This window comes from Notamacropus eugenii, chromosome 3 (genome assembly GCF_028372415.1).
Source record: "Notamacropus eugenii isolate mMacEug1 chromosome 3, mMacEug1.pri_v2, whole genome shotgun sequence".
Taxonomy (NCBI): domain Eukaryota; kingdom Metazoa; phylum Chordata; class Mammalia; order Diprotodontia; family Macropodidae; genus Notamacropus; species Notamacropus eugenii.
In genome coordinates this window covers 93564864-93592277 of record NC_092874.1, presented here as the reverse complement: position 1 = coordinate 93592277, position 27414 = coordinate 93564864, and the positions used below count along the sequence as shown (strand labels likewise).

General features: G+C 33.6%; 1 protein-coding gene across 9 annotated transcripts in view; it reads right to left on the bottom strand.

Moving 5' to 3' along the window:
• Positions 1-27414, bottom strand: part of KMT2C (lysine methyltransferase 2C) — a 285522-nt gene that overhangs the window by 116946 nt on the left and 141162 nt on the right. For 7 of the 9 annotated variants that reach the window (XM_072652159.1, XM_072652155.1, XM_072652152.1 and 4 more), the window contains exons 12-15: positions 15461-15574; positions 13877-13966; positions 12006-12721; positions 2613-2732 (exon numbers count right to left, since the gene is read on the bottom strand). In XM_072652159.1, coding sequence (XP_072508260.1) covers positions 2613-2732; positions 12006-12721; positions 13877-13966; positions 15461-15574 — 1040 coding nt within the window. The remainder of the gene's footprint in view (positions 1-2612; positions 2733-12005; positions 12722-13876; positions 13967-15460; positions 15575-27414) is intronic. The other 2 variants (XM_072652151.1, XM_072652157.1) reach the window with 1 other exon arrangement.

The following is a 27414-nucleotide window of genomic DNA, read 5'->3' as shown; positions in this document are numbered from 1 at the left end:
AGTAAACAATGCCATCTTAAAAAAATCTATTACTGTAGGGTTTTTCTGTGTATGTAATTATTCCCTCTTTATCCAGTCCTGCCTGTGCAAAAGCAACATAACAATTTGATATAGAGGTAAAGCATTCAACTTCTAAACTAAAGAGGTCCATATATGTGACCTGTAAGTAATATATAAATCATCAAATGTTGATGAAAATGATAAATCTTGGACAGCTGGTCAATAATGAAATAAGTCTAAATAAAGGACTTTCCTGTCATATATGGAAAGTCTGAGAACTCTGGGGGCACATGCTAATTTCACTGGTAGAAAAATGTTTTCTCAAGACATTAAAGAAATATTTAATATTAACTACATAGATTCCATTTTTTCAACAATAATTCTCTGAATTAATTTTTATGCCACTACCTTTCCTTCACTCAGACTGTGAAGGGAGAAGAGATGATTTATTTTAAGCTTATAATACAGTTTAATGAATAGCTAAAAGATCACATGATTTGGAAGCTGAATACACATAATTATGATTTCCTTGCAAGTTTAATTCAATCTAAAAAAGAAATGCAATTATATAGTTCCATAATGTAAAACAAATATTAAAATTAGAATTAAATAATCCAAGATTGAATTCCAGCTTGGCCACTGACTTAAGGAACTCACTGAACAACTCAAGGATTCGTTCAACATATATAAAATTACAATCTTGAGCTAAAGAACCAGCAGCTAAAAATATTATAATCTATAGTCTTACTTTTAAAAATCAAATTTCTAGATTAAAAACTCATAAAACTGTTTTAGATGTTTACTTCCAAAGTTGGTGTCTATACATGCTAAAGAAAAAGTATCTTACAGACATAAAACATTTATCTTTTAAATTCAAGTGAAAAGTAGTGACCCTGAGGATGTCACTTAATCATCTTTGCCTCAGTTTCCTGATATGCAAAATGAGCTAGAGAGAAATGGTAAACTACTCCACTATCTTTGCTAAGAAAATTCCAAAGGAGGTCACAAAAAGTCAGACCTGACTGAACAACAGTTATTAAGATCCAGTTGCCAGTAAAATAATTTCTAGTGGAATGAAAATTAGGAATAAAATTTCATGCCAAATATATTTGTGTATATAAAGAGATCACTATATAATGCATACCATTAAATTCTATGCAATACAATTCAACTTCAAATTATTTCATGGTTTCTACTCTTTTTCATTAAAATCTCTAGGACTCTGTCCATCTCTTCAATTTATTCTTACAGCATAGGCAGTCTCCAAAAGAAGTGGTACTCAAATAAGTTATTTTATTCATATTTCTAGTAACACGTCTGAGAGGATTTTCAGAAAGATACAGTATTTAGAACAAGTGGTTAAAAGATGTTAAGGATATCCTAGACCTCTGCTTTTGCCCAACATTTAACTATTCTTCACCTCAGAATTAGCATTTTTTTTCTGAGCTCTGGAAATTTATACCTTCATAATAAATTCTTATATTTCTTCCCAAGAAGGCAAAATTCAATCAAGTTTATACAGTCATTTAAAAAAATATATCTAAATTAAAGAGAATATCCTTAGCCCATAACAAAAAAAAAAAAAAGAGGAAAAGGCCCTGTACTCTCAAGAGATAGTATTAGGAGAATAAGTATCAAAACTTTGAGCAATATTTGTATTCTATTGAACTTACTCTGAAATGCAATTTAAAAAAAAACCCAAAGAGACTTCCTAACATATTGCTAGCTTAAAGTGTAATAATGTCAAGAACAGCAGTAGAAACTGTAATTTTAGACAATGCCCACACGTAACATTGAAAAAGGCTTCTAAAACTCCTAGGGTATTACAATGCTTAACAATTTATAAATCTCAAGTGATATATCTGAAGATTGTAAATATATGCTTCTTCCTCCCTATGTTTTGACATAACTTCCTTAATAGTTCCTGAATAAAACTATTTTACTTTTCCTTTATGCTATGGAAGGATAATCGTAATGTAGAAAATCAAATAATAAAACTGAAATATTAACACACTTAAGATAAGATTGCAATAGCTTTTATAATTTTAGGCCAATATAATAATTGGGATGATCATAAGTTTTAGTATCAACCATCCTTTCTGGTATGCTCGTTCTAATGTCATCACTACATTTTAATGCTGAAAAAACTAAAATTTGAAATATAATAAACACCAGTTACATTCTCATAAGACAGATAGTAAATCTGTTAGCAAAACATGATATCTATTATAACTTGAAAAAGTTTTTTTCAAACTGTTAATTACTTACGGGCAATACAATGGTAACATTTATTTCATAAATATTTCAATAATCTCAATACTTACAAAAAGTAACAGCTGAAATATTAAGGATTTGAACAATTACATAATGTAAACTCAATTCTTTGTTCCCCTCTCTGTGACCTACTTTTAATTTATCAAATAATTTTTGAGACTAAACTACATATATGTTTAAATATATAAATTAAAATGGGCATTTCATCCATTTTCAGATTTTAAAAAGATGAAATGTAAGGCTACATCAGCTAAATTTTACACACACACACACAATTTTATTCTTCTCTAGTACAGCATTAATCAGAAATAAGCATGATAACACAAAATTTTATTTACCACTTTGATGCTCCAAATGGTACTGCCAGGAAGCTGTCTGGGTTTAAAAATTTCCCGGCCTTCTGAAATGTCTGGGGACCAGGAAGGTGGGCTCACTGTATTATTGGTACTCCAAGCCCCCTAGGATATGGCAGGTGAGAAAATAGATGTATAAAACTCAGCAACATAAAAAGTCAAAGCCAGCAACTAAAGATTTTAGAATAGCAAAAGCGAATGTAGACGTATGGAAATTTAGGACAAATTGCTTCAAAGAGAGGTAAAAATTAACTGATTCCTTATCGCAATTTAACAATAAAGTTTATAAAAAGGTTTTCTTTTAAGTAATAATGTTCACCTAGGAGATTAAAACAACAGGAAATCACAACACATTAAGAAAAGGGTTGATACAACATCACCATTACTGTACAAGTCGTAATCATGACATAAAAGAACGTCCAAATCCTGTATTAACAACCATATGGGGATTATATATATTCATGATAACCTTCCTCTTTATTTCTTTCACACCAAAGAAGAAATGGCTAGGCATGTAACACTATATAAATCTACTGTTACAGTCGCAATGAACAGACAGAAAAGTAATAAGAAGCATAATCTATCTACAACATTTTTAAATAACAAGGAGGCAGACCACATTACATATAAAAATATTAGGGATACACACACACATATATGTATATATACACACATGCATACATACATGTAATTTTAACATTGATACTTGTTTCTATTACTGTATCAACTTTATAAATTTAGGGCTAGAAATCTATGCCAAAAGACTGACACACTGGAGTAACTGAAGAGAAAATTGCAAATTAAAATGTCTAAAAAGGCTGATGATATTGATCATAAAAATTCACAGGAAGTTAAGAGTTAAAATTAAGAATATTTGCAAACTGCAACTTCACTCCTGAACAATTATATTCAGTAATAATTTGAATTAATCTAATGCAAAACTTAAAAAAAAATTTACCTGCAAAGATCACTTAAAATTTTTAAATAAAACATAACAATGTCAAGCAAAAGAGTGCCTTCTAGGAAAAAGTCATTTTTGCATCTAACAACTAATCTTTGTGCTTGTTATAAATTACAAAGAAAACAACCAAAAACTGTTAAGACATTAAAAAGAAACACTGCACATCTACTTACCAGGTCTCTATAATGTTATCAAAATCACAATTAGCATCTTCATATCACAAAATTAATACTGCCAGAAATTAAATAGGCATCAATCTGAAATTTTAAGATATTAGCTCTTAACTAGAATAAGAGCAATGGATATTAACAAGAATGAAAATAAAACCATATTTAATGGAATAAACAAATGGAAATTCGATCTTTCATTGTTTTGCTTGATTTTTCCTTAAGTTAAAAAACATTCTGCCTGTTAAAATCTTCCTGTCATCCTCAGGGGTGGGGAGGTGGGAGGAGGGGGGAGGGTATAGGAAGAGTATGATAGTTAGAGGTTCCCAACAAATCCATTTTATCCAGACCAGGTCTGGTTAACCTGTTGGATATATGTACACAGAAATATGCTCTTCTACATGCATGAAAAAGAAATCTACGTAAAAGTTTCAGTAAGTATAATGTGCTTTAAATTTTTTTTCTAGTACTTATAGTAATAAGTGACAAGGCTATAGAGAAAACTGTGGTAGGCTAAATTTTATTGAAACAAAGTAATAGTCATGGCAATAATTCTGTATTTTGCTAATCAGGAAACCCTAATTCTCCAAAAATAATAACTCATTTAAATTGAAGCATCACTGCAACTGGATTATAAGAAAAACAAAATGCAAAAAAAAGTCATGAGATCACAAATCGAAAACTTTAACAAATAATTTTTTCTTTTATGAAATATTCAATATAATGTCACCATGTTCAATTAACTTATATGGCTTAGAATGGATTAATCCCAATATGCCAATAATGTGTGTTAGAAGTTGGAAAGTTAGAAAATTAAGGGCTTTAATCTCTTTCTACCATCACAGACACGTTCTTGTCAGCTAATACAGGTAAGTTCTGGTCACTTATGTGTAGGAATAGGTACCAAGGGTAGAATGAATATATTAACATATATATGTATACATACACATACATATGTACATATATAGAAATATACACATAAATGAACACTAAGAACTCAACACCTGGAGGGGTCTGGATTAGAATCATAGAGTAGCACAATATTAAATATTCTAAATGAAACTAAAAAATTCTTCACTAATTATTTTTGCACACTTGCCATCTGAATTTTCCTTTATGGCCAACATATCATCTCTAGCTCATTGACCTCCACAATTCTTATCATACAAAACCACTGCTTTTAGACACAAATGCCCCCCCCATCCCTATTCACTCCAGATCTACTATTTGCCCTCTTCACCTAAAAATTAAACTTCGTAGATACATAATTCTGTCACGTTTAAAACCTTCATTTATTCTCATTCCTCAGAAGACTGTGCTCTTAATTTTCTTCATTATATCCCAGTTCTTCATTCTGAAGTCTTAACTCAAGCAACATTTGAACCTACACTCAGACTGAATAATTCCTCTAAAAAAGCTCCTATTAAGGAGGGCCCCTAAGGGAGCCATGCCTCATTCCATTCCACGCTGCTCTTCAGACATTCAGTACTATACCTTGGACACCCCTACCTACCCTCCCATACATATTATCAGCATTTAGCACACTGCCTGACACATAATAATGTGTGTTGACAGATTGCCTCAATCTCAGTCTTTATTTAAACATCTTTTTATCTCCTTACAATAAATAACAATAGGTACTGCGGATGGAGATCATTACAAAGCCTTCCTCATGTTATCTATTCATTTCTCTACTCTCCTATCTCACAGGACATAGGAATGGAAAGGAACCTTTGAAAATGCCTTCACTACCAAACAACCTCTCATTTATTTGTGCCATTCAATAATAAAAGCTTCAAAATTTCTGTTCCTATTTACCTTTCCAACCAGGAAAAGGGATATAACTTTTGTCCATGACTGACATTCCATAGACCTTCTATCCCTTAGCTCTGCAATCACTGCAGCCTTCATGATTCAAGGATAATTCTAATGGCTGATGCCTACTGACATAAAAACAGATGCAACACTGAACTTGAAGTCAGGAAGGCCTGATTTCAAACCTCACTCCAGATGATTACTAGATATCACCAAAAACAAATTATTTTATCTCTAGGGATCTCAGTTTCCTCATCTATAAGACAGTTCAACATGATGATTTCTATAATACCCTCTCAGTCTAAATTTATATTTCTATGAAAAATGAAGACACTAAAATGTCCCTAATTGATTAAACTTAGCACCATTGACCTACATCTTAAATTGATTTAAACCACTAATTAAGGTGATTACCATACAAACTTCACCATCATTCAAAATTCAAAACTTTTCTCAAACATGATTTAGGGTCCTATCTACAATCTCTTGTCCTTTCATGGCTCTCATTTCTTTCTAAGTCTTAATAAGCCTGGTTCAATGTCTTCATCAGGAATCTCTGGCCCCCTCAAATCAGCCTATTTCTCTGTAAAATTTTATAAAAGCTAAAACACAGTTCTTTTCCTAATTTTCTACAAATGTAACCAGATCTACTCCATTGTTTAGAAAAAAAAGCTCCACTAGATTGTATATTATCTTTCTTCCACAGAAAAATGCTTCTTAAAAGCCACCTATACCTTGTATAGCCACCTTCATTTATCTCAATCATTTCTCAAAATCTAATATTCTGGTTTCCTTATAAGTAATCTAAAGCAGCTTTCTCCAAGGTTATCAATGATTTATTAAAAACTAAAGTAATGGTCTTTTATTATTGCTCACTTAAAAATAAAATTATACATATCTCATAAACATAATGTGGTATTCCTTGGCTCAGTGTCAATACCTAGGTCATCACCACAAGAACATCAACATTTTTAAAATGAGCAACTAAAAGCTATAAGAAGTCATTATACATTTAATACAGGGTCCTTAGCCATGGTAAATACTTCCTGACCTTAGCCCGATCTATGATCTATGATTCCAAAAGTTTTAAAGAGTATTATGTAACTCTAAGTTTATGATCTCTACTCCTAAGTTTTAAACCTCAAATAAGTTATTATACACTCTACAAAAGAGGTGTCAAATGACAAAAAGATTAAAACTAAGTGAAAAGTAATTAGCAAAATAAAAATACAAGACAACACAACGTTAATTTTTGGTTTTGTAAGTCAACATGCAGCAAGGAGGGATCCATCTATATTTGAGTTTAACCATACTTCTCTGAAATGTGAATATTTTTATTAAATAACTATACTACTATCTTGAAGCCAGGTCTGTAAGTCATTCTGATGATACCTTCCTATATGAAAAGTACTATCTAGTAATTCCCATCTTCAGATCAAGTTTTTAAAAATAAACAAGCTTAAACCATCATATATATACCTTAAACTCTGGCTTGACAATCAGGAGCATTAGGCACAGTAATTAAGTGGAATTTTAATTTATTAAAGTAACCAAGTTGTTGACAAAAACTCTCGTTTCAACATTATTCCTTTATAAAATGTCACCTAAAATCTGAATCCAAGTAAAAATCCAAAATACGGTGGCCTCTTTCATTGTCACAAGACCTCATTATTAGGTACTTGTAGAATTTTAAATGGGGTCCCTAAGGAGAATATATATATATATATTCATTGTGGTCTTCATACTACTATGAAAATAACTGATGTGTGACTGGTTTCAAATCAATTTTAGTCAGAATTTAGGATAAAACCAATTACAAGAGACAAATGAGATAAAGCTGCTTCTCTTGGATTTCTCATCAACTAAAAAGATGAGGCAAATCCAAACTATCTGAAAGAAATCCAATTATGGGTGCAGAAAAGAACAATGCAAATCTACAAACTAAAATCACCAATAAAAAACACTTCCTAAAACTCAAAACAATATTTCTCCACATCATTCCTTCTTTGAAAGAGCTTTGTACTTTCATATTTACTACTCTGTATCCAAATGATGATCCATCTGGGATTCTTTTGGCAAAAATACTGAGCAGTTTGCCATTTTCGTTTCTGGCTCATTTTACAGATGAGGAAACTGAGGTAAACAGGACTAAGTGACTTGCCCAGGGTCACACAGCTAATAAATGTCTGAGGCCAGATTTGAACTTGGAAATAGGAACCTTCCCTAGTCTAGAGCCAGTACTCTATCCACTGTGCAAGCCAGCTACTCTCAAATGAAGGGACCTAGAGGTCATCTTCTGCTCTCCACTTCTGGAGCTATATAGATTGGACTAGGTGGGTCATTTGCACATTCTCTTGGCTAGCCTCTGATAAAAGCTCCAACTTCCTTTTCTTTTACTTCTGGAGACCAGATCATCATTTCCCCTCCCTTTCAACTAGTCCTAGTTCTGAAATTAACAGAAACAAAAAAAAATATTACTATCACCGTTCTTTCTCAAGGAGAAAATCATGCACCACACTTAGTTAAATTTCTTTCGTTAAGGATTAATAGAGCTGCTTTGTTCATAGGTCAGTCTGGATCATGAAGACTACCACATAGGGAAAAAAATACTATCTTCAATTAAATGCCTAGAAGTACTCTATTGTCATTGAGATTTCAATATAAGATACACTAAATACAATGACGAAGATGAAAAGGTAAACCAATTTATGTAAGGTCGTACATGAGAAAGTATTAAATCCTAGGCTAGCCAAGCTGATATTCTATTTCCTTGAAATTTGTTCAATTTGGTGAGCAAAAACCCTTAGTGGCATATTCTATATTGGGTTAGGCATATTCTATACAGCTAATAAGCATTAAAATAGGACAATTAGCGTTCTCCTACAACAAGCACTGGTAGTTTGGGCAGTATATAGTACATAGGCTTTACAACACTGCCAAAAGTGCCCTTGACATAACAAAGGTTAAGAACAGCTGGGGATTCAATTCAGTCACTAGATACAAAAACAGGCCTGAAATATCCATAATATTTTAGTACCTAAGAAAATTATAGAAATACATTCTACTCTACATGGCTATGGAATGTTGCATATGCTATCATACAAACGTTTTTTCTTAATGGTTTTGCTTATGACTATGGGAAATGAATAAAAAGCACCAAAAAAATTTTCAAATGTGAAAGTCAAAATAAACTTGTATCTTTGATGAGAGTAAATTTCTCACAGAACCCAAGTCACTTTAGCAGATCGTTAGTAGATAATATTTCTTTCTTTAAATTGCCCGCTTGTTTAAATATTAAAAAAGAATTTGTTCCATACAGATTCACCAGATTAACCTTTCACAACAGCACTTTTATAGTATTACATAATTGGAAACAAAGTACCTACATATTGATTAGGTAACTACTAAACAATTTATGATATTTAATGTACGAGGAAACAGTAGATATGAAGAATTCAGAAAGGTACAAAGAAAGGTATTATCAATGGATAAACACAAACTGAAAGAAGCAGATGCAGTAAAACATAAAAATGGCATCTATGGCAACAGAAACTAAAAAACCAAAATAAACCTGAGTACCATAATCATAATGCCTTAATTTGGCTACCAAAGCAAGATATCAGAATCCAATCATGCCCTACCTCAGTACAGGCAGAGAACACTGCACACACTGTGAACCCTGGCGTCTATGTTCTTTTTGACTGTGTGAAAGAAAATCTAAGGATAGGGGAGAGAAGGGTAATACTAAAGAAAGGGTGATGTGAGAACAAAAGATGCCAATCAATTGTTTCAAACAAAACACTATGATATTAATAAAAAACAAAATAGGAAAGAATATTATTTTGTATACACTGAGTGTAAGGGATATTTAGGAAACACCAGGCTAGGAAATATCTGGGTGCAAATGAGAAAATAAGGACACTGTGATTACTTTCAACAAAATACTCAGATGGGCACTCATGATGATAATCAACCCTCCATCCCTCAAAAGTTTTGAAAAGTAAACAAAACGAAGAGTTCTACAATGGGGATATTAAAATCAGGCATCTTGAGCCAGATGAACTATATGAACAGCATGGACAATGGGGAAGAATGCTGAGATCACAGTAATAGCACACTGGTTAATAGACATATTTCATGAGGCTTCATACACCTGGGTCTCAGATTATTCAGCCATAAACTATAAATTCTCAACTACATGGCCTCCAGGTTTCCTACAGGACCCGTATCTGTGAATCATCATTCTATGATAAACAAGGGTTCCTTCCAAAGAGAATTAAGAAGCACAGTTTAGCAGAATTAAGCAATGGAAGAATTCTGGCAAGCACAGTGGCATAAATATCATTTAAAAGACAGTTTTAAAAACAAAAAACAAAACTCAGTTAATATTTTTACAACTGGTTGATTTTGAGTCAGTAGTGTCTGTCTCTCTATCAATTCTGTGGATTTTGCTAGAATTTTAAATTTGGAGATCAAGAGAGAAAGATGAGAGGACCTTATATACTGTGCTGAGATATGATTTCCCACATCAAAATAAATGTCCTTAAATCAGATCTCTTAAATAAGCACATTCATAATTGTTATTTTATGAGTAATGAAACCACATTAAATAAAACAAGAAGCCAACTTATAGCATAATACCTGGAATTAAAGCAACTGATTAACAGCATTCTGGATAAAAGGTAATTCTACAGAAAGATTCACAAAATTAATTGTATGGTGTATGCATTCTGTAATGCTATGCGTCCTCAACTCAGATGTTGCCTATTTTGAGTAGGACAGCTCTGTTAGAAAAATTTGGAATGAGGCCCAAGAGCTGCTATTAATTCTCAGGGTTGGGTTAGTCTCCACATTGTCATAGGTTAGAGAAGGCCCATGTGCCAATGGAGGCCAAGATGAGACAGTGGCAGTAGTTACATTAAAGTTACTGTATCACAACATCCTGTATTCTAGCAATACCTAGAGTAATAGGGCCCAGAGAAAAGCAAAGAGGATAGCTAAATAAATAGATGAGTGAGTAAATGTTAAGGATGACACACTGGGTTTGAGAATAGGGTCATGACTATATTTGTAGTACTAAGTAAATGAAAATTAGTCCTCAAAACAGGGCTCTACTTCTCACTCAGTTAATGGGCTGGACTACAAGTCCTTCGTCTGAAGAATACAAAACATAACAAAATTTGCAACGTAACTTTATTAGAATAGCTTCAAGAAGGCTGACTGATATTCTGATTAACATTCATATTCACTAAATGGATGAAATCTGATGGAGAAAAAAATTGTGAGTTTAAAAAATTCAGTGTTTGGAAAAAATGAATTTAAAATTGAAAACCACTATTAACACTCACATTTTCCTTCTAAAGTGTACAGATTATTTTGGTTTCCTATGAACTTTCTGATCAATTTCCGTACCTCAACACATGGGGAGAAAACCCCATGCAAACTTTATCTTTGCTATAATTTCTTGTTCTTAGTTTACAAGATTAAATATACTTGAATTTTATTTCTCAGTGGGTCACTTTGTCTTTTCAGAAAGACAATCATTTTTACTCAAGGCTGCTTAAAAATCAAATATCATTCAGACTGAATACCTCATAAATTCAAGCATCCTAAGTATTGATATAAGTTATAAAACCATTATTATAAAACATAAAACCACAACTTTTAACTGTTTAGCACCTTAAGCCTGTATGACCCCTTTTTTAATTTGATGAAATGTTTCTGTAAATTATCATTTTTGTCATGTTTCCAGGTGATTATTTTGTTTAAAAAAAAGCTTGCTAGAAAAACAGCATTAAATCATACCTTAAAAGACCTAAAAAAATTTTTGAAGCAGAAAAATCCATTATTTCCTTTTGCTTTCTGAATACCAAAGAGAAAGTTCTATATTACCCTTAAATAGACATATATAGAAAAATAAAATTTAGATTTGATCTTTTTTTTAAAAGGCCACAAAATAACCTCACATAAAAAATTAAAGTTAAAAAAACTATCTCTCAGAAAAAAGGCTACAAAACTTTAACAGAACTGCTCACAATATTTTGAAATCAGAAGTAACATCCATTTTTATTAAAATTATTATATGTGTATATATATATATATATATATATATATATAAATGTGTGTGTACATGAATTATAAATTGGTACATGAAAGAGAAAAAAACAAAAAGTATGACTTTAGTCAGATGCACCATAAATTTGACTTGAGGTTTGTTATTTTGATATGAAGAAAAAATTTTTCAAAAGCAGTTCTTTTCCAGCACACCACAGAAAGACTGAGTATTCATAATATATTATATCTGTAATAATACAAATTAAAAGTGTTTTCATTTTCCATTTCTTAATAAAAACTAAACTCCAAAGCAAATATTTTTTTTTATTTCACTGAAATCTAAGAATTTTCTTTAACAACATTAAAAAAAAAAAATCCTACCTGTTTTGACCGAGGTCTACCTGGAGAAAATTTTCTTTTGGTAATAGCTGGTTTACCCATGCCAATTTTTGGAGTGACAGAGATATAAGTTGTTGGCATAATATTTCCAGCAGAAGAAGGTATATTTGAAGATTCACTGGGAAGCATATCACTTGCAGACATCAAGTCTAAAGAAATTAAGGAAGAGGAACATATATTTGTCTTGCTTATATCTGCTGCTGATGAAAATGCTGTATCTGACTCTGATGGTGATTTTATGGGTTTGTCTTCTGGAGGTGAACAAATTTTTAAACACTCATCAAATGTGGGGAGACAATTTTCCACAATATCAGATGAAATTTTACAGATTTCATTTTTCTCTGTTTCTCCCAGAACCTTGTCAACTCCAAAGTCAATCTTTGCAATTAAAGCAGTTTTTTCTTCACGTGTTGGTAAAACTTCTGATACGACAATGGTATTTTCAGGTGTTAACTGTGGAGAAGGTGACTCTTCAAAGGAGGCTGCTGCCTTGGATTCCTGTAATGGTTGTTGTTCCTCATCTTTTGGGGAAGCCTTTGCCTTTTTCAGAGCATCATCATTTTCTGCCATGTTCATCTTTTTTTGATTTTGACCTTCATTGTAAGATTGCACCATTTTGTCAATTTCCATTTCATGTTTTTCAGTTGGATAAGAAAGTTCACTTTGCACTTCAGCACTTAATGTATCCTGTGTGGGATCTGTAAAACATGTAAATATATATGTGGGTGTATATATATGTTTGTGTGTGTGTGTGTGTGTGTGTGTGTGTGTGTGTGGAGAGAGTTTAGATTTTTATTAATATAAATTTTTAAAATTCATTTACAAATAAATAAAAAACATACTGAGACATTTTCTGAAAAAACATACTACACGCACAGTGCCAATGAGACACAAGACGTAATACCAGAGAAAGACTTTGAATAAAGGTTGATAATAGCCTTAGTCAAATCATGCAGGATTCTTTCTTACCACCAAAAAAAAAAAAAAAAAAATCCTATGAATATTTTGGTGCAGACTGCACCTCCATTTGGTTACCCTAAAAAATACCTTTAGCACTGTAATTTACAGGTCAGACAGGTATACAAAATTTAATAACTTTATAAGTATAATTCCAAATAACCTTCGAGAATGGGTAGACCAACACATACCAAAACTCAATAAAGTAGTGTGCCTATTTTTCTATAACCCTTACAACTGTTTTTCCCTTTGGTCTTTTTTTTAGCAACTTTATAAGTCTGACACAAAACATCAGGGTTGTCTATATTTGCATTTCTCCTATAAAAAGTCATATGGACCATCTTTTCATAGTTAAACAGAATGTAATCCTTCTTTAGAGAACTGTGTTTTTATACTTTTTGGCTACCCATACATCAAGGAATAGTTCTTAATTTATGGTTAATTCCCCATGTATCCTTGGTAAGCATATTTTTTATGGTAACAACAACAACAACAAAAAACACCTCAAACCAGTAAACATAATGAGTGCCACATCAACTGAGGAAACAAAACTGAACAAATTTTTTGCCAGGTATTCAAGGAACAAATCTGGTTCTCAAAAAGAAATGAGAAAATGGGGAACTAAACATAAGGAACACTGACTATACTCTCAGATTAAGTTGATGGGTTAAGCTTTACTGAACTTTTTTTTAAAAACCCTCTCTTTTCTCTTTTGATATGATGTCCCTAACAGGCTAGAGGAATAGGAAGATATATATTTAGATATATATAGGTGATAGACAAACATAAAGAGAGTAAAATTTTTTTATAAAATAGCTGATCCAAATGGGGACTTCCAACACTAGTGTAAAATACAACTTATAAAATAAGCAGATTTAATAATAAAGATTACTTACCAGGAACTAGAGGACTGCCTGTTACAAGTTTTATTGGTGGACTGATATTCTTGATATTAGTCTGTTCTTCATCACAATCATGGATAACTGCTGAAAACAATTTTAAAAGTCTCCAACAGATTGCAAAATCTTCATTTAACACTTAAAATTTTCATACTTCCTCAAAAAACAATAAAGAACTCAAATATATTATTACTTAAATACATTATTACTATGAATATTCTTTTTTTTTCCTTCCCATATACCTCAGGTATAATACAATAATGTTATTTATTCTGTTACTTACTTTCCCTATTTCAACTTATGGCATTTCTATCTTTCTTTAAAAATTATGCAATGTTACAAAATCCAAATAACTCAATGCTTTTTCTCCAAAAATTGGGAACCACTCAGCATATCCGATAAGGAAATATGGGATTAATCGCTTCACAATTCTGGAAAACCACTTCCCCATAAATCCAAATTGGACAACTCCACATGCATGTATAAACACACCCACACCCATAAGTACAGATGTTACAAAGTTATAAAAATGTACCATGAATGTTTAATTAAATTTTTATTTTAATAAGGCTAGGTACACTTTCAAGCAATGTATGTGTGTGACAGTTTGTAGATGACACTTTCTCAGTGGAGGGGTACAAGAGGTGCTCTAGCTTGGTCAACTCTTATCACCTAACCTCCAGCAAATAGCTTTTTTCCTTTGGGGTTACATCAAAACTGTTAAGTACGGATCAAAGTCATGTTCTCTGGATAATGTTAAGGTGAGGATTAGCCTTAAATTCAAGCAGTACCTGATGAATAGTTTAATAAAGATCAAACATCATCTAGAGTAATGCGTAATACAAAATAATGCTCATATTCAATTTTACTAGAAGCATATGAGTAATTTAAAATTTTGAATGAATCATTTTTTTTTAAGTAGGCAGCACTTATACTAAAGTTATTAAATTTCAAAATTGCAACAAAAAAAAACTTGGGGCACTGTGTCAGTGTATGTCATGTGTATATATTATATACACATGCACACATAGATATAAATGAGATTCTTTTCTATAGCTTATTAGTAGAATGTAACGCCCTAAATGTAAACATACTACATGAAGTAGGGACTTAATATAATAATAAATATTTGGCATATCAGTTATAAAACAATTTACCTGACATTTTAAACATTTTTTCCTCATGAGATCAAGTTTTTTAAACAAAAAACTAAAACAAATATCAATGAACATTTAATTAAAAGCACACAAACATATGAGGACATGATAAAACGTTTAAATCTAAATATGATTTTATCATTCGTCATCTGAATTGATATACTTCCACCAGGATGGTTAACACATGATCAAGTTTAAGCATACCTCTGCAAACTAAGAAGGTACCTCAATTCCTATCAATTTTCCTTTACTGGCTTTAGTTTCTAGTTACCATCTCATGTTGCAAGTCTTCCCCTAAGGGTTAGGTTTTACACAATCTATTTCTTATTCAGTTTTAAATCAGTGACCTACAGAATATGTGTGAGTTTGAGTTTTATGTGTAGAAAACATAACTATCAACACATTTTATTACAGATCTTCTTACCAACTGGAACAACTTCAGGTATTGAATCTTGATGTAAAGAACTGCTTCTGGCAGTTTGGTCCATAAATACCAAACTCTCATCAACTCCCTCTGTTTCCATTTCAGTAATAGAATCTTAAAAGGAAAACAATTTCTATTGATTAGAATGCAATCTATTATATGTAAGAATGCTGGTGGTTCTCTAGAATTCTACTATCACTTGATATATGAGTTAACTATCAGGTCCTACGATTGCTTCATCCCACTAAAACAAAATTCTACAAAAGTGACAAATTAATCTTTATACTTCTTAACACCTAGACTAGTACATATTAGTAAATATAATGTAAAAATGTAGAAAAGTAAAGAAACATATCAAAAGATAAATACAGCCAGTGCTAGAGTATTCTAAAATTGATACATAAAAAAACTGGTCTATGAGGAATGTAGTAAAAATCAATGAACACGGGTATTGCAATCAGAACATAGATTCAAATCCTCAAATATATCCTTTATGACACATACGACACTGAGCAAATGACTTCCCCTCTCTGAGGAATTATCTAGTCCTGCATATTTCATCTAACAGAAAGGCTGAAACAATGAACTTGACAAGTGCCACACTATACCATTATTTCTATTAAATTTAAACTTGTTTTTATCAGTCCAAAGTTCTAACCTGTTGATGTTTTATGATCCAATAAGTCTACTACCCAGAAATATAACACCTGAAAAGTTTTAAGCTGACATCTGTCTTATCTAAGCCAGTAACTTTTAAATAAAATCTTCCTCACATTTCACTGAAAAAAGCCACATTTAGTATACTCCCTTTTCTCCAATTATCCAATACAAATCACTATATTATGCCCTATGCTAAACTCTAGTCATAGAAGGGTAAGCAGGATTCTCTTTATCAAGACCAACTGTTGTACTTGGGCCTTTGATACCATCAACTCCCTCCCCCTTATTTTCCATCTCTCCTCATCCACAGACCACTTCTCTATTTGTTTTACAGACCATCCCTAAACCATCCTTTATATAATCCTAAAATCCTCTCAAGCTCTTTTTCTTCCCACAGGCTTTTCCAAACAGGAAATCCATCAGGCCTAGAATACTGTCTTGGCTTCCTTGAAGACTCACCAAATACCCCACTACAGATGAGGCCTTTCCTGGTTCCCGAGACTACTGAACCCTTACTTATCCTGTGCATATACAGATACATAATATCTTACCCAGTAGAATGTAAGTTCATTTTAGGGGATGGACCAAGTTTTGGCATTTCATAGAAGGCACAGCATTAAGCTCAATGACAGGCACATAATAAAACCTTTATGCTTGAAGTCACTTCTACCTTCATACAATTCTTCTGATTTTTCAAAACAGGGCTCAACTGCCCAAAGGGCTATAAATGCCACACATTTCCTTTGACCAAACAATACCACTATATCCCCAAAGAAATTTTAAAAAAAAGGAAAAAGACTTCTATGTACAAAAATATTTATAGCAGGCTCTTTTAGGGGTGGCAAAGAACTGGAAATTGAGGGAATGTCCATCAATTGGGGAATGGCTGAACAAGTTGCTGTTTGTGATTCTGATGGAATACTACTGTAACAAACAATGAGCAGGACGCTCTCAGAAAAACATGGAAAGATTTACATGAACTAGTAGAAGGTGAAATAGGCACAACCAGGAGAACACTGTACACAGTAACAAAATTGTATGGTGATGTATTACGAGTAACTTAGCTATTCTCAGGAATACAATGATCCAAGACTGTAGGACTCCTGCTTACCCTTCTATGACTAGAGTTTAGCATAGGGCATAATATAGTGATTTGTACTGGATAATTGGACTGTAGGACTCATGAAAGTACAGTCCATCTCCAGACAAAGAACTAGAAGAGCCTGGATGAAGATTAAATATACTTTTTCTTTACCTTACTATTCTTGGAGGTTTTTTGTCAATGTTTTCTTTCACAAAATGACTTATACAGAAATGTGATCTACATGACCACATATGTAGAACCTATGTCAAACTGCATAGGCGAGTTAGGGAGATGAGGAAGGGAGAGATTTTGGAATTCAAAATCCCTGGAAACAAGTATTAAAATTGTTCTTATATGTAATTGTGAAAAATATTAAATAAGATTAACCAAAAAAAAAAGTTCAATTGGATGTCCTGCATGAAGACTTATGTGGCTAGTACTACCCTTTCTCCAACACTTAACCTACTTTCTATTTCTTTGCATGTGTTCACTTGATAATTATTCTTAATGTGATATATGTAATTTTTTTTCCTGCATTAATACATAAAATTCTTTCAATTAAATTTTTTTTCATTTTTTGATCTGTTTCCCAGCACCTAGTCATGCCTGGATCACAGCAAGCACTTAATAAAAAGCCAAATGACCAAAAATCCAATATTTCTCCTTTTCATCTTCAGTTGTCTATAAAGAGTTGTCTATTTTTGAGGAGGCAGAGCCAAGATGTAGGAGTAGAAAGATGGTCCTGTAGAAGCTTCCCCACACAGTCCATAAAATACCTGTAAAAATGATTCTATACAAATTCTAGAGCAGCAGAAGCCACAAAATGACAGTGAAAGATTTCCAGCCCAAGACAGCCTGGAAGGCTGACAGGAAAGGTCTATTCCACCAGAACCAAGCAGAGCAAAGCCCAGTGTGGGACATGTTGTACGGCAGTGACATGACCCAGAACATGCTTCAGGAAGCCATAAGAAGCACCACTTCCCAAACTGCTCAACCCACAAATGCCACAGACACCTTCAAAGGTCAATGAGAAAGTGTTTTCATCTGGGTGAAAAGGAAACACGGTCTGGCCCTGCCAGCAGAAGGATCCATTTATGGAGCCCTCTGCCTAAAGGCCCTGGGGAATTCAGAAGTTGATCTGAATCTCAGCCTTAAGCCAGGACCTGGGGTGATGAGGAGCACTACCATGGCGGAGCTGGAGGCAGCGGTGGAGAGGAAATTCTACTCTCAGATTCTGGGCAGAAAAGTTTTTGGTTGATCCCAGACCAGTGCACAGGCAAGGAGAGGAGAAAACCCCTCCTCCCTTGATTGTGCCACCTTGGAGGAACTGAGAACTTACAGATCCCCAGACTATACCCTCCTCTTGACAAAGGACTCAAAAGTCAAGTAACTGGCTGGGAAAATGCCCCCAAAAGGGGGAAAATATAAGACTATAGAAGGTTACTTTTTTGGTGAACAAGTATTTTTTTCCATCCTTTCGGGTGAGGAAGAAAAATGCATACCATCAGAGGAAGACTTACAAGTCAAGGCTTCTGCATCCAAAACCTCTAAAATAAGTATGCAATGACCTCAGGCCATAGAAGAGCTCAAAAAGGATTTTAAAAAATCAAGTAAGAGAAGTGGTGGAAAAATTGGGAAGAGAAACAAGAGTGATACAAAAAAATCATGAAAAGAGAGCCAACAGCTTGCTAAAGGAGACCCAAAAAACTGCTTAAGAAAATAACACTTTTAGGGGGCGGAGGCAAGATGGCAGGGTAGAAAGACACATATACTCTAGCACTGCCCCCACAGCCCACAAAATACCTGTAAAAAATGACTCTCAAAGAATTCTAGAGCAGTAGAAGCCAAAGAACAACAGAGTGAAAGAGGTTTCCAGCCAAGGGTAACCTGGAGGCCAACAGGAAAGGCCTATCTCACAGGACACTTAGAGGAGCAGAGCCCAGCCCTGGTCTCTTTTCATGGGGAGGAACGGGACCTGAACAGAATTCTGGGGCAGAATTCCCAGCAGGGAGGGTCCCAGAGACATCAACCCACAAGCAACAAAGAAAGCTCCAAAGATCAGTGTGGGAGGGCTTTCCCAGGTGGGCAAGAGGGGAATGGGATTCTCATACCCCGGGCCCTAGGAAGCAGCAGAGGTGGCCCAGGAAGCAGCCTGGGTCCATTGTCCAGGCAACTCAGCTTAAGTTAGCCTCTGGCAGAACTGAACAGCTGATCTGAACCTCAGTCCTGAGTAGCAGCCCCACCCCCAACCAAAGTCCCAGGGAACTAAATTGAGCAGCTGATTTGAATCTCAGCCTTCTACTAGTGAGAGGAGAAGAACTAGGTCCCTCTTCTTGACAAAGGATTCAGAAATCAAGTAACTGACTGGGAAAATGCCCAAAAAAAGGGGAAAAAAAATAAGACCAAAGAAGGTTACTTTGTTGGTGAACAGGTGTCTCCTTCCACACTTTCATATGAGGAAGAGTAAGGCATACTATTAGAGGAAGTCAAGGCCTCTGCCTCCAGTACACCCAAAATGAATATGAAATGGACTCAGACCACAGAAGAGCTTGAAAAGTGTGTCAGCAGTCTGCTAAAGGACAATCAAAAAATGCTGAGGAAAATAACACCTTTAAAAAGAGGCTAACTCAATTGGAAAAAGAGGTCAAAAAGCCAACGAGGAGAAGAAGGCTTTAGAAAGCAGAATTAGCCAAATGGAAAAGGAGGTTCAAAAGTTCACTGAACAAAATAGTTCTTTAAAAAAGAGAATCGAATTTAGGGAAGCTAATGACTACAAGATAAACCAACCAGTTAGAAAACAAAACCAAAAGTTTGAAAAAATAGAAGATAATGTGAAACATCTCATAGGAAAAACAACTGACCTGGAAAATACATCCAGGAGAGACAATTTTAAAATTATGGGACTTCCTGAAAGCCATGATCAAAAAAAAGAGCCTGGACACCATCTTTCATGAAATTATCAAGGAAAACTGCCCTGATATTTTTAGTACCAGAGGACAAAATAAATATTGAAAGAATCTACCTCCCAAAAGAGATCCAAAAAGAGAAACTCCTAGTAATGTTGTAGCCAAATTCCAGAGTTTCTAGGTCAAGGAGAAAACACTGCAAGCAGTTAGAAAGAAACAATTCAAGTATTGTGGAAATACAATCAGGATAACACAAGATCTAGCAGCTTCTACATTAAGGGATCAAAGGGCTTGGAATAGGATATTCCAGAAGTCAAAGACACTAGGACTAAAACCAAGAATCACCTACCCAGCATAACTGAGTATAATACCTCAGGGGAAAAAATGGTCATTCAATGAAACAGAGGACTTTCAAGAATTCTTGATGAAAAGACCAGAACTGAATAGAAAATTTGACTATCAAACATAAGAATTAAGAGAAGCATGAAAAGGTAAACAGGAAATAAAAATCATAAAGGACTTTCAAAAGTTAAACTGTTTACATTCCTACATGGAAAGGAAATATTTGTAACTCTTGAGATTTTTCTAAGTATTTGGGTAGTTGGATGGATTACACACACACACACACACACACACACACACACACACACACACACAGGGTGAGTTGAATAAGAAGGGATGATAAGTAATTTTCACAGAAAGTTAAATTTAAGAACTTAAAGCAGGTAGAAGAGTGAAAAACTGGAATATTAAAGTAAGGATAATTTCACTATGGATGTTCCCAGAAAATATCATAAGCTGATGGAACTCAGACAGTGGGAAAAAAAGCAGGGAGACCTGCCTAAGCTCTCCCACAAAACCTTTAAATACTGTCACAAAACAAATTCTAGAATGGCAGAACACACAAAGGACAAAGTGTAACAAATTTCCAGCCTGAACAGCAAAAGAGGTAGACCATAACCAAGAATCATCTACCCAGCAAAACTGAGTAACCTTCTGAAGGTAAAATTAACTGAGGACTTCCAAAAATTCCTGATGAAAAGATCAGAGTTGAGCAGCAAATGGTAAACAGAAAAGAGATATTATAAGACCTAGGAGTACCACTTCGAAGTCTGTATCCCAAAGAGGTAACAAAAATGTGTACAAAAGTATTTATTAACACCTCCTTTGTTGGTGGCAAAGAATAGGAGACTGACATGTCCATCCAATTGGGAAATGGTGGAAAAAGCTGTATTGATTTGATGAAATACTACAATACTTTAAGAAATGACATGAGAAGACAATGCGAAATATCTCATTGGAAAAAAAACTGTCCTGGAAAATACATCCAGGAGAGACAATTTAAAAATTATGGGACTTCCTGAAAGCCATGATCAAAAAAGGATCCTAGATATCATCTTTCAACAAATGATCAAGAAAATCTGTCCTAATATTCTAAAACCAGAGGATAAAATAAAAATTGAAAGAATCCACTGATCATCTCTTGAAAGAGATCTCAGAAGGAAAACTCCTAGGAATATTGTAGCCAAATTGCAGAGTTCCCAGGTCAAGGAGAAAATATTGCAAGCAGTCAGAAAGAAACAATTCGAGTATTGTGGAAACACAACCAGGATAACATAAGATCTAGCAGTTTCCACTTTAAGGGATCAAAGGGTTTGGAATAGGATATTCCAGAAGTCAAAGGAACTGAGACTAAAACCAAGAATCACCTACCCAGCTAAACTGAGTATAATACTTCAAGGGAATAAATGGTATTCAATGATATAGAGGACTTTCAAGCATTCATGATGAAAAGACAAGAACTGAAGAGAAAAATCTGACTTTCAAACATAAGAATCAAGAGAAGCATGAAAAGGTAAATAGTAAAGAGAAATCATAAAAAATTTTCTAAAGCTGAACTGTTTACATTCCTACATGGAAAAACAGTATGTGTAACTCTTGAAACTTTCCTCAGTATTTATATAGTTGGAGGGATTATACACACACATACACACATTTTTATATATATGAGAGCGAGTGTACACAGGGTGAGTTGAATAGGAAGGGATGATATCTACAAAAACAAAATTAAGGGATGAGAGGAATATATTGGGAGGAGAAAGGGAGAAATGCAATGGGGCAAATTATCTCTCATAAAAGAGGCAACAAAAAGCTTTTTAAATGGAGGGGAAAGGGGGGAGGTGAGGGAAAAAGTGAAGCTTACTCTCATCACATTTGGCTTAAGGAAGGAATAACATGCACACTCAATTTGGTATGAAAATGTATCTTATACTAGTAGGAAAGCAGGGGAGAAGGGGAGAAGTGAGCTGTAGGGGGGATAATAGAAGACAGGGCAAATGGGAAGAGAGAGTAATTAGAAGTAAACACTTTAGGGGAGGGACAAGGACTAAAGAGAAAAGAGAATAAATAGGGGGCAGGATAGGATGGAGGGAAATGTAGTTAGTCTTTAACAACATGACTATTATGGAAGTCTTTAGCAAAACTACACATATATAGCCTATATTGAATTGCTTGCCTTCTCAGTGAGGATGGATGGGGAGGGACGAAGGCAGAGAAGTTGGAACTCAAAGTTTAAGGAACGAATGTTGAGAACTGTTTTTACATGCAAATGCGAAATAAGAAATGCAGATAATGAGGTATAGAAATCTATCTTGCCCTACAAGAAGAGAGAGAAGAAGGGGATAAGGGAAGGGAGGGGTATGACAGCAGGGAGGACAGATTGGGAGAAGGGGTAATCAGAATGCACGGTATTTTGGAGTGGGGGAGGGGAGAGACAGGGAGAAAATTTGGAACTCAAAATATTGGGGAAATGAATGTGGAAAACTAAAAATAAATACATGAACGAATAGAGAGAGAAAGAGGGGAGGGGAGGGGAAGGAAATGCAGCAGAACCAGAAGAACATTATATACCATAACAGCCACAGAATGTGAAAACTGTTTTTGATAAGACAGCCCTTCACAACAATCCAAGGACCTAAAACATTTCCAAAGGACTCATGATGCAAAATGCCATCCACATCCAGAAAAAGAACTATGGAGTCAGAATACAGAATGAAATAAACTATTCTCTTTTTCGTTATGCTTCGCTTTTGTTTAGTTTTACTCATGCTTTCTCCCATTCTTTTAATTCTTCTATAAAACATGACTAATATGAGAATGTGTTTAATAAGAATATATGTGCAGAACCCATGTAAAAGATAGCATGGGGTCTTGGGGAGAGAGGAAGAGAAAATTTAAAACTTATGGAAGTGATTGTTGAAAACTGAAAACAAATAAATAAACTTGGAATAAAAAAATAAAGAAATGACAAGCAGGATATCCTCAGAAAAACCTGGAAAGACTTATATGAACTGATACAAACTATAATGAGGCAAACCAGGAGAAACTTCTACACAATAACTGTAATATTGCATGATGATATACTGTGAATAACTTAGCTATTTTCAACTTATCTAAGACAATTATGAAGGACTTGCAATAAAAAGTGTTATTTCCAGAGAAAAAACTGGTGCAGCCTGAATGTAGACTAAAAAAACATTTTCTTCACTTTCTGTATTTGAGAAGGAGTAGGTGGTATGGTTTGGCCTGTTTTCTTTCACAGCATGACTTCTATGGAAAAGTGTTTTGTCAAATTGCTTGCCTTCTCAATTGGGAGACATGGAAGTCTAAATCTGAAAAAAAATTGGTAAAAATTGTTTTTACATGTAAATGGGGAAAAGCAAAATATTAAAATTTTTAAAAGGAAATGCCATAAGCTATAAGAAAGTAAAGCTACTCAATAGAAATGACAGAAGCAACATAATGGCCACTGAAAGGTTGACAGAGTAAAATGGACTAAGTGAATTTTTTTCTTCTTGAGTAGGAGCAGATGCAAAACTATGACAGGTTGGAATATAAAGCTACATCATTTCCTTCAACAAAGAAAAATTAAGAGTTGATAAAAAACAGACAAGAAGATGCTGAAAAGCACGGAATTATCTTAAAGTAAGAATTCTAGAGCTGAATTTCCCTCTACTGGTAACACTATTTACCAAATTAACTATCCTTGTACTAGGAAAGTCAGATGACATACCTACGGTGACTTCAAGTTCCAAATTACAAAAATTCTAGTAGTTAAATATTCTACCTGCTATTCTATTAATCAAGTTATTTTATATAGTAACTCATCTACTCCTGGTAATTCAGTCTTGCTGGCAAATAATAAACTGCTAGTAATTTTCCTTATTTATGGTTACTATTTCTTTTATATTAGTTATATCATTTTTCTCATTTTCAATCAAAGTACTTAATGCTGCTCTGTATGCTTTATAGGTCCTTTGCAAAATTTCTTCTCTCAGAGTTGTATTTTCTTTCAATTAGTTACTAAGCTTTCTTTATCAAAAACCATTTATTAGGATCAGATTAGCATTAGCATTGTTGAACTACTGTATAAAAATGAAATAAGAATTATGAAAAGAAACTGAAAATAAATCATTTTTAAGAGTAAAACTGAATCAGAAACAAATTTCTATGATTATATCAAACTAATCACTTTAGTGTCATCACCATAATGGCAACAACTATTTACTGGAAATCCTAAAATAGAGGAGAAAAAGTGGAAACCAAAGTTAATGTGTATTAAAATACCCTCAAAAGGAAAGAATCATAGTTGGGATATAGTTAAGGATAGGTCTTTGAGAAGGCATTTAAGTGCACAACATGTAACAATATGCTTCCCCTAAGAATAATATGAAAGGCTCTCTCAATGTTCTTAGAATAACCTGCCTAAATGCTTTTAAAACCACCTCATTTCATTCAAATAACATATTTACCTTCTCCTAAAGTCAATCTTTACAAAAAACTATTTCAAATGTCTCAACTGCACTATATTTCCTTAGTCTATGTGTACCTATGACAGGAAGGATAGCAAATTTGCAAAGTCATCCTTGTAGGAAGGAAGACATCAGTTCAAATCCTGCCTCTCACACTGACAAGTTGTGTGTTGATTAGAAAGCACAGGAAGTTTAGCTAGGTGATGCAACAGATAGAGCACTAAATCTGGAGTCAAGAATATGATGAGTTCAAATCTAGTTATAGACACAGGCTATGTGATCCTGGGAAAATCATTTAACCTATTTGCCTGACTTCCCTCCCTTTCCTATTTACCAATAGGATAAATAGAAACCCCCACCTCATGGATGCACAGGATAATCAAAATAAGACAGTATCTGTAAAGAACTTTACCAACCTTGTAACATTAAAGATTAGCTATTATTTAATTACTATTTCACTCCCTTTCACTACACCAGGCAAATTTCTAAAACAATGACTTTCAGAAAAGCTGTTACCTACACTGACGAGCAAAGTTTCTGCCCCAGGGAGTTCCTCTGATGAAATTCCCAATATGGTTCCAAAATAAATCACACACATCAATTTATTTTCTCAAAAATTCACTGAATATTTTTCCAAAGTAATATTTGGGAGAAAAAGCACCATCAAATAGGATACCATGCTAAATCCTATTAAAAAAGCTTTGTAAATAATGATTATCATTTTTCATAATGATTAAATCTATATCCTAACTTATAAAATGAATTTAAGCTATTAAAAAAGCTTGCTAAATATTGTTGTCGTTGCTTATAAATGAACTGATGCGAGGAATAACAAAGATGATACAGAATGGCTACATGGAGCGGATGGAACACAGATGATGGATGAAAGGATCTCCAAAAACTTTTATTTTGCTTCTGTTTTTCTCGAAAATAAGAATGTTTCACAAAAGTGAAGAATTAAACAAAAAGGTTTAGATAGGATAATATTGTTTTAATATTGTTTTTAATATTGTCTAGAATAGGAGGCAACTTTGGATAGGGCTGTCATAAAATGTAATGTCCTCTTAAATATCCAGAGCAATGGAAAAATCCAGTTAGAATATATTTAGAGTATTGTGATAACCAGAATGAAAATATTATAATACAGACATTTATGAACTGGAGTACATGTGGAGAAATATAAGTCAACTAGAACAGGGAAGGGGGCTGTGGAATACAAGAAGCAGCTCAAGAAGTAAGACATAACAGCAAGATTTAAATCCCTCAACAGCCAAAACGCAGAAAAGGGATTAAACCTGCTTGACTTGTTCAGAAAGGAAGAAACAAGCAAACTGGGGGAGACAGGGAGAAGGGGAACACAGGTTGAAAGTGATATAATGAAAACTTACTAGCACTGATATGCAAATTTAGAATAAATTGCTTCAGGGAGTAAAGGGTTGGAGTTACCAAAGGTGACAAGGCACCTAAACTTCTAAGTATCTAGTGAGGATTTTTAGATAATGCTTTTCTGAGTATAACACATGCCATGATAGAATACTGTACTTTGACTGAAAACATAGGTTCAAATTTCTTCAGGTACTTCCTAGTTCAATGACGTGCCACATTATTCATAATCTCTCTGAAACTGTTTTCTGTACTCGGCAGTAAAATAATGCCAGTAAGCACTACCTTAAAGATTAAGATCAAATCAGATAATGTATAAAAAATATTTTGTAAACTGTAAGCCACATAGGAGTATTAGAATTTAAAATTATTGCATGAGTTCTAATATTGCTTCTAATCACAGCTAGATTATTTCTATGGTTCCTTTAAACTTTAACAGTCTATGTTTTATGATGTTATGTAGATAAAAATAAACAAGAGATGACCCATTTTCCTTCAAATATAACTAACAATCTCATGAAGTTCTCTTTAAAAAACAAACCTACTGACTATATGACTATTCAATGAGTGGATTCTACCAATGATACTGTGTTCAATGTTAAAATGATGTATGCATTTAGTTTTCTATTCTAGAAATTCTATGCATATAAACTAGGGCACAAAATAAAGGGCTTCCCTTTCTAAATATATTTTGCTGAGTTAATCAGTAATAACACTGGTTTGAAAAAAGGATTAAGTAATTGATACACCTGAATATAATATGATCGAAAGAAAAATTTTAACAGATGATTTACTATAAAAAATTAATTAAGCTATAAACAAAAGGGTTGTGAACAAAAGAATACTTGAATGGCTCTATGTAAATAAAAAAATACAGTAGTCATGAATAATAAATAAACTATAGCTTATTTCATAAACTATATCATGAGTATGTGTTATAGGCTATATATATTATATATATACATATTATTTTACAAAATATATATTGTATATATTATCTTATACTTGAATAAACTGAGACAAACTAAGGTTAAGCAACTTGTCCACAGACATGCAGCTAGCTACTAAGTATCTGGGGCTAAATCTGAACTGAAGTCTTCTTGATTCCAG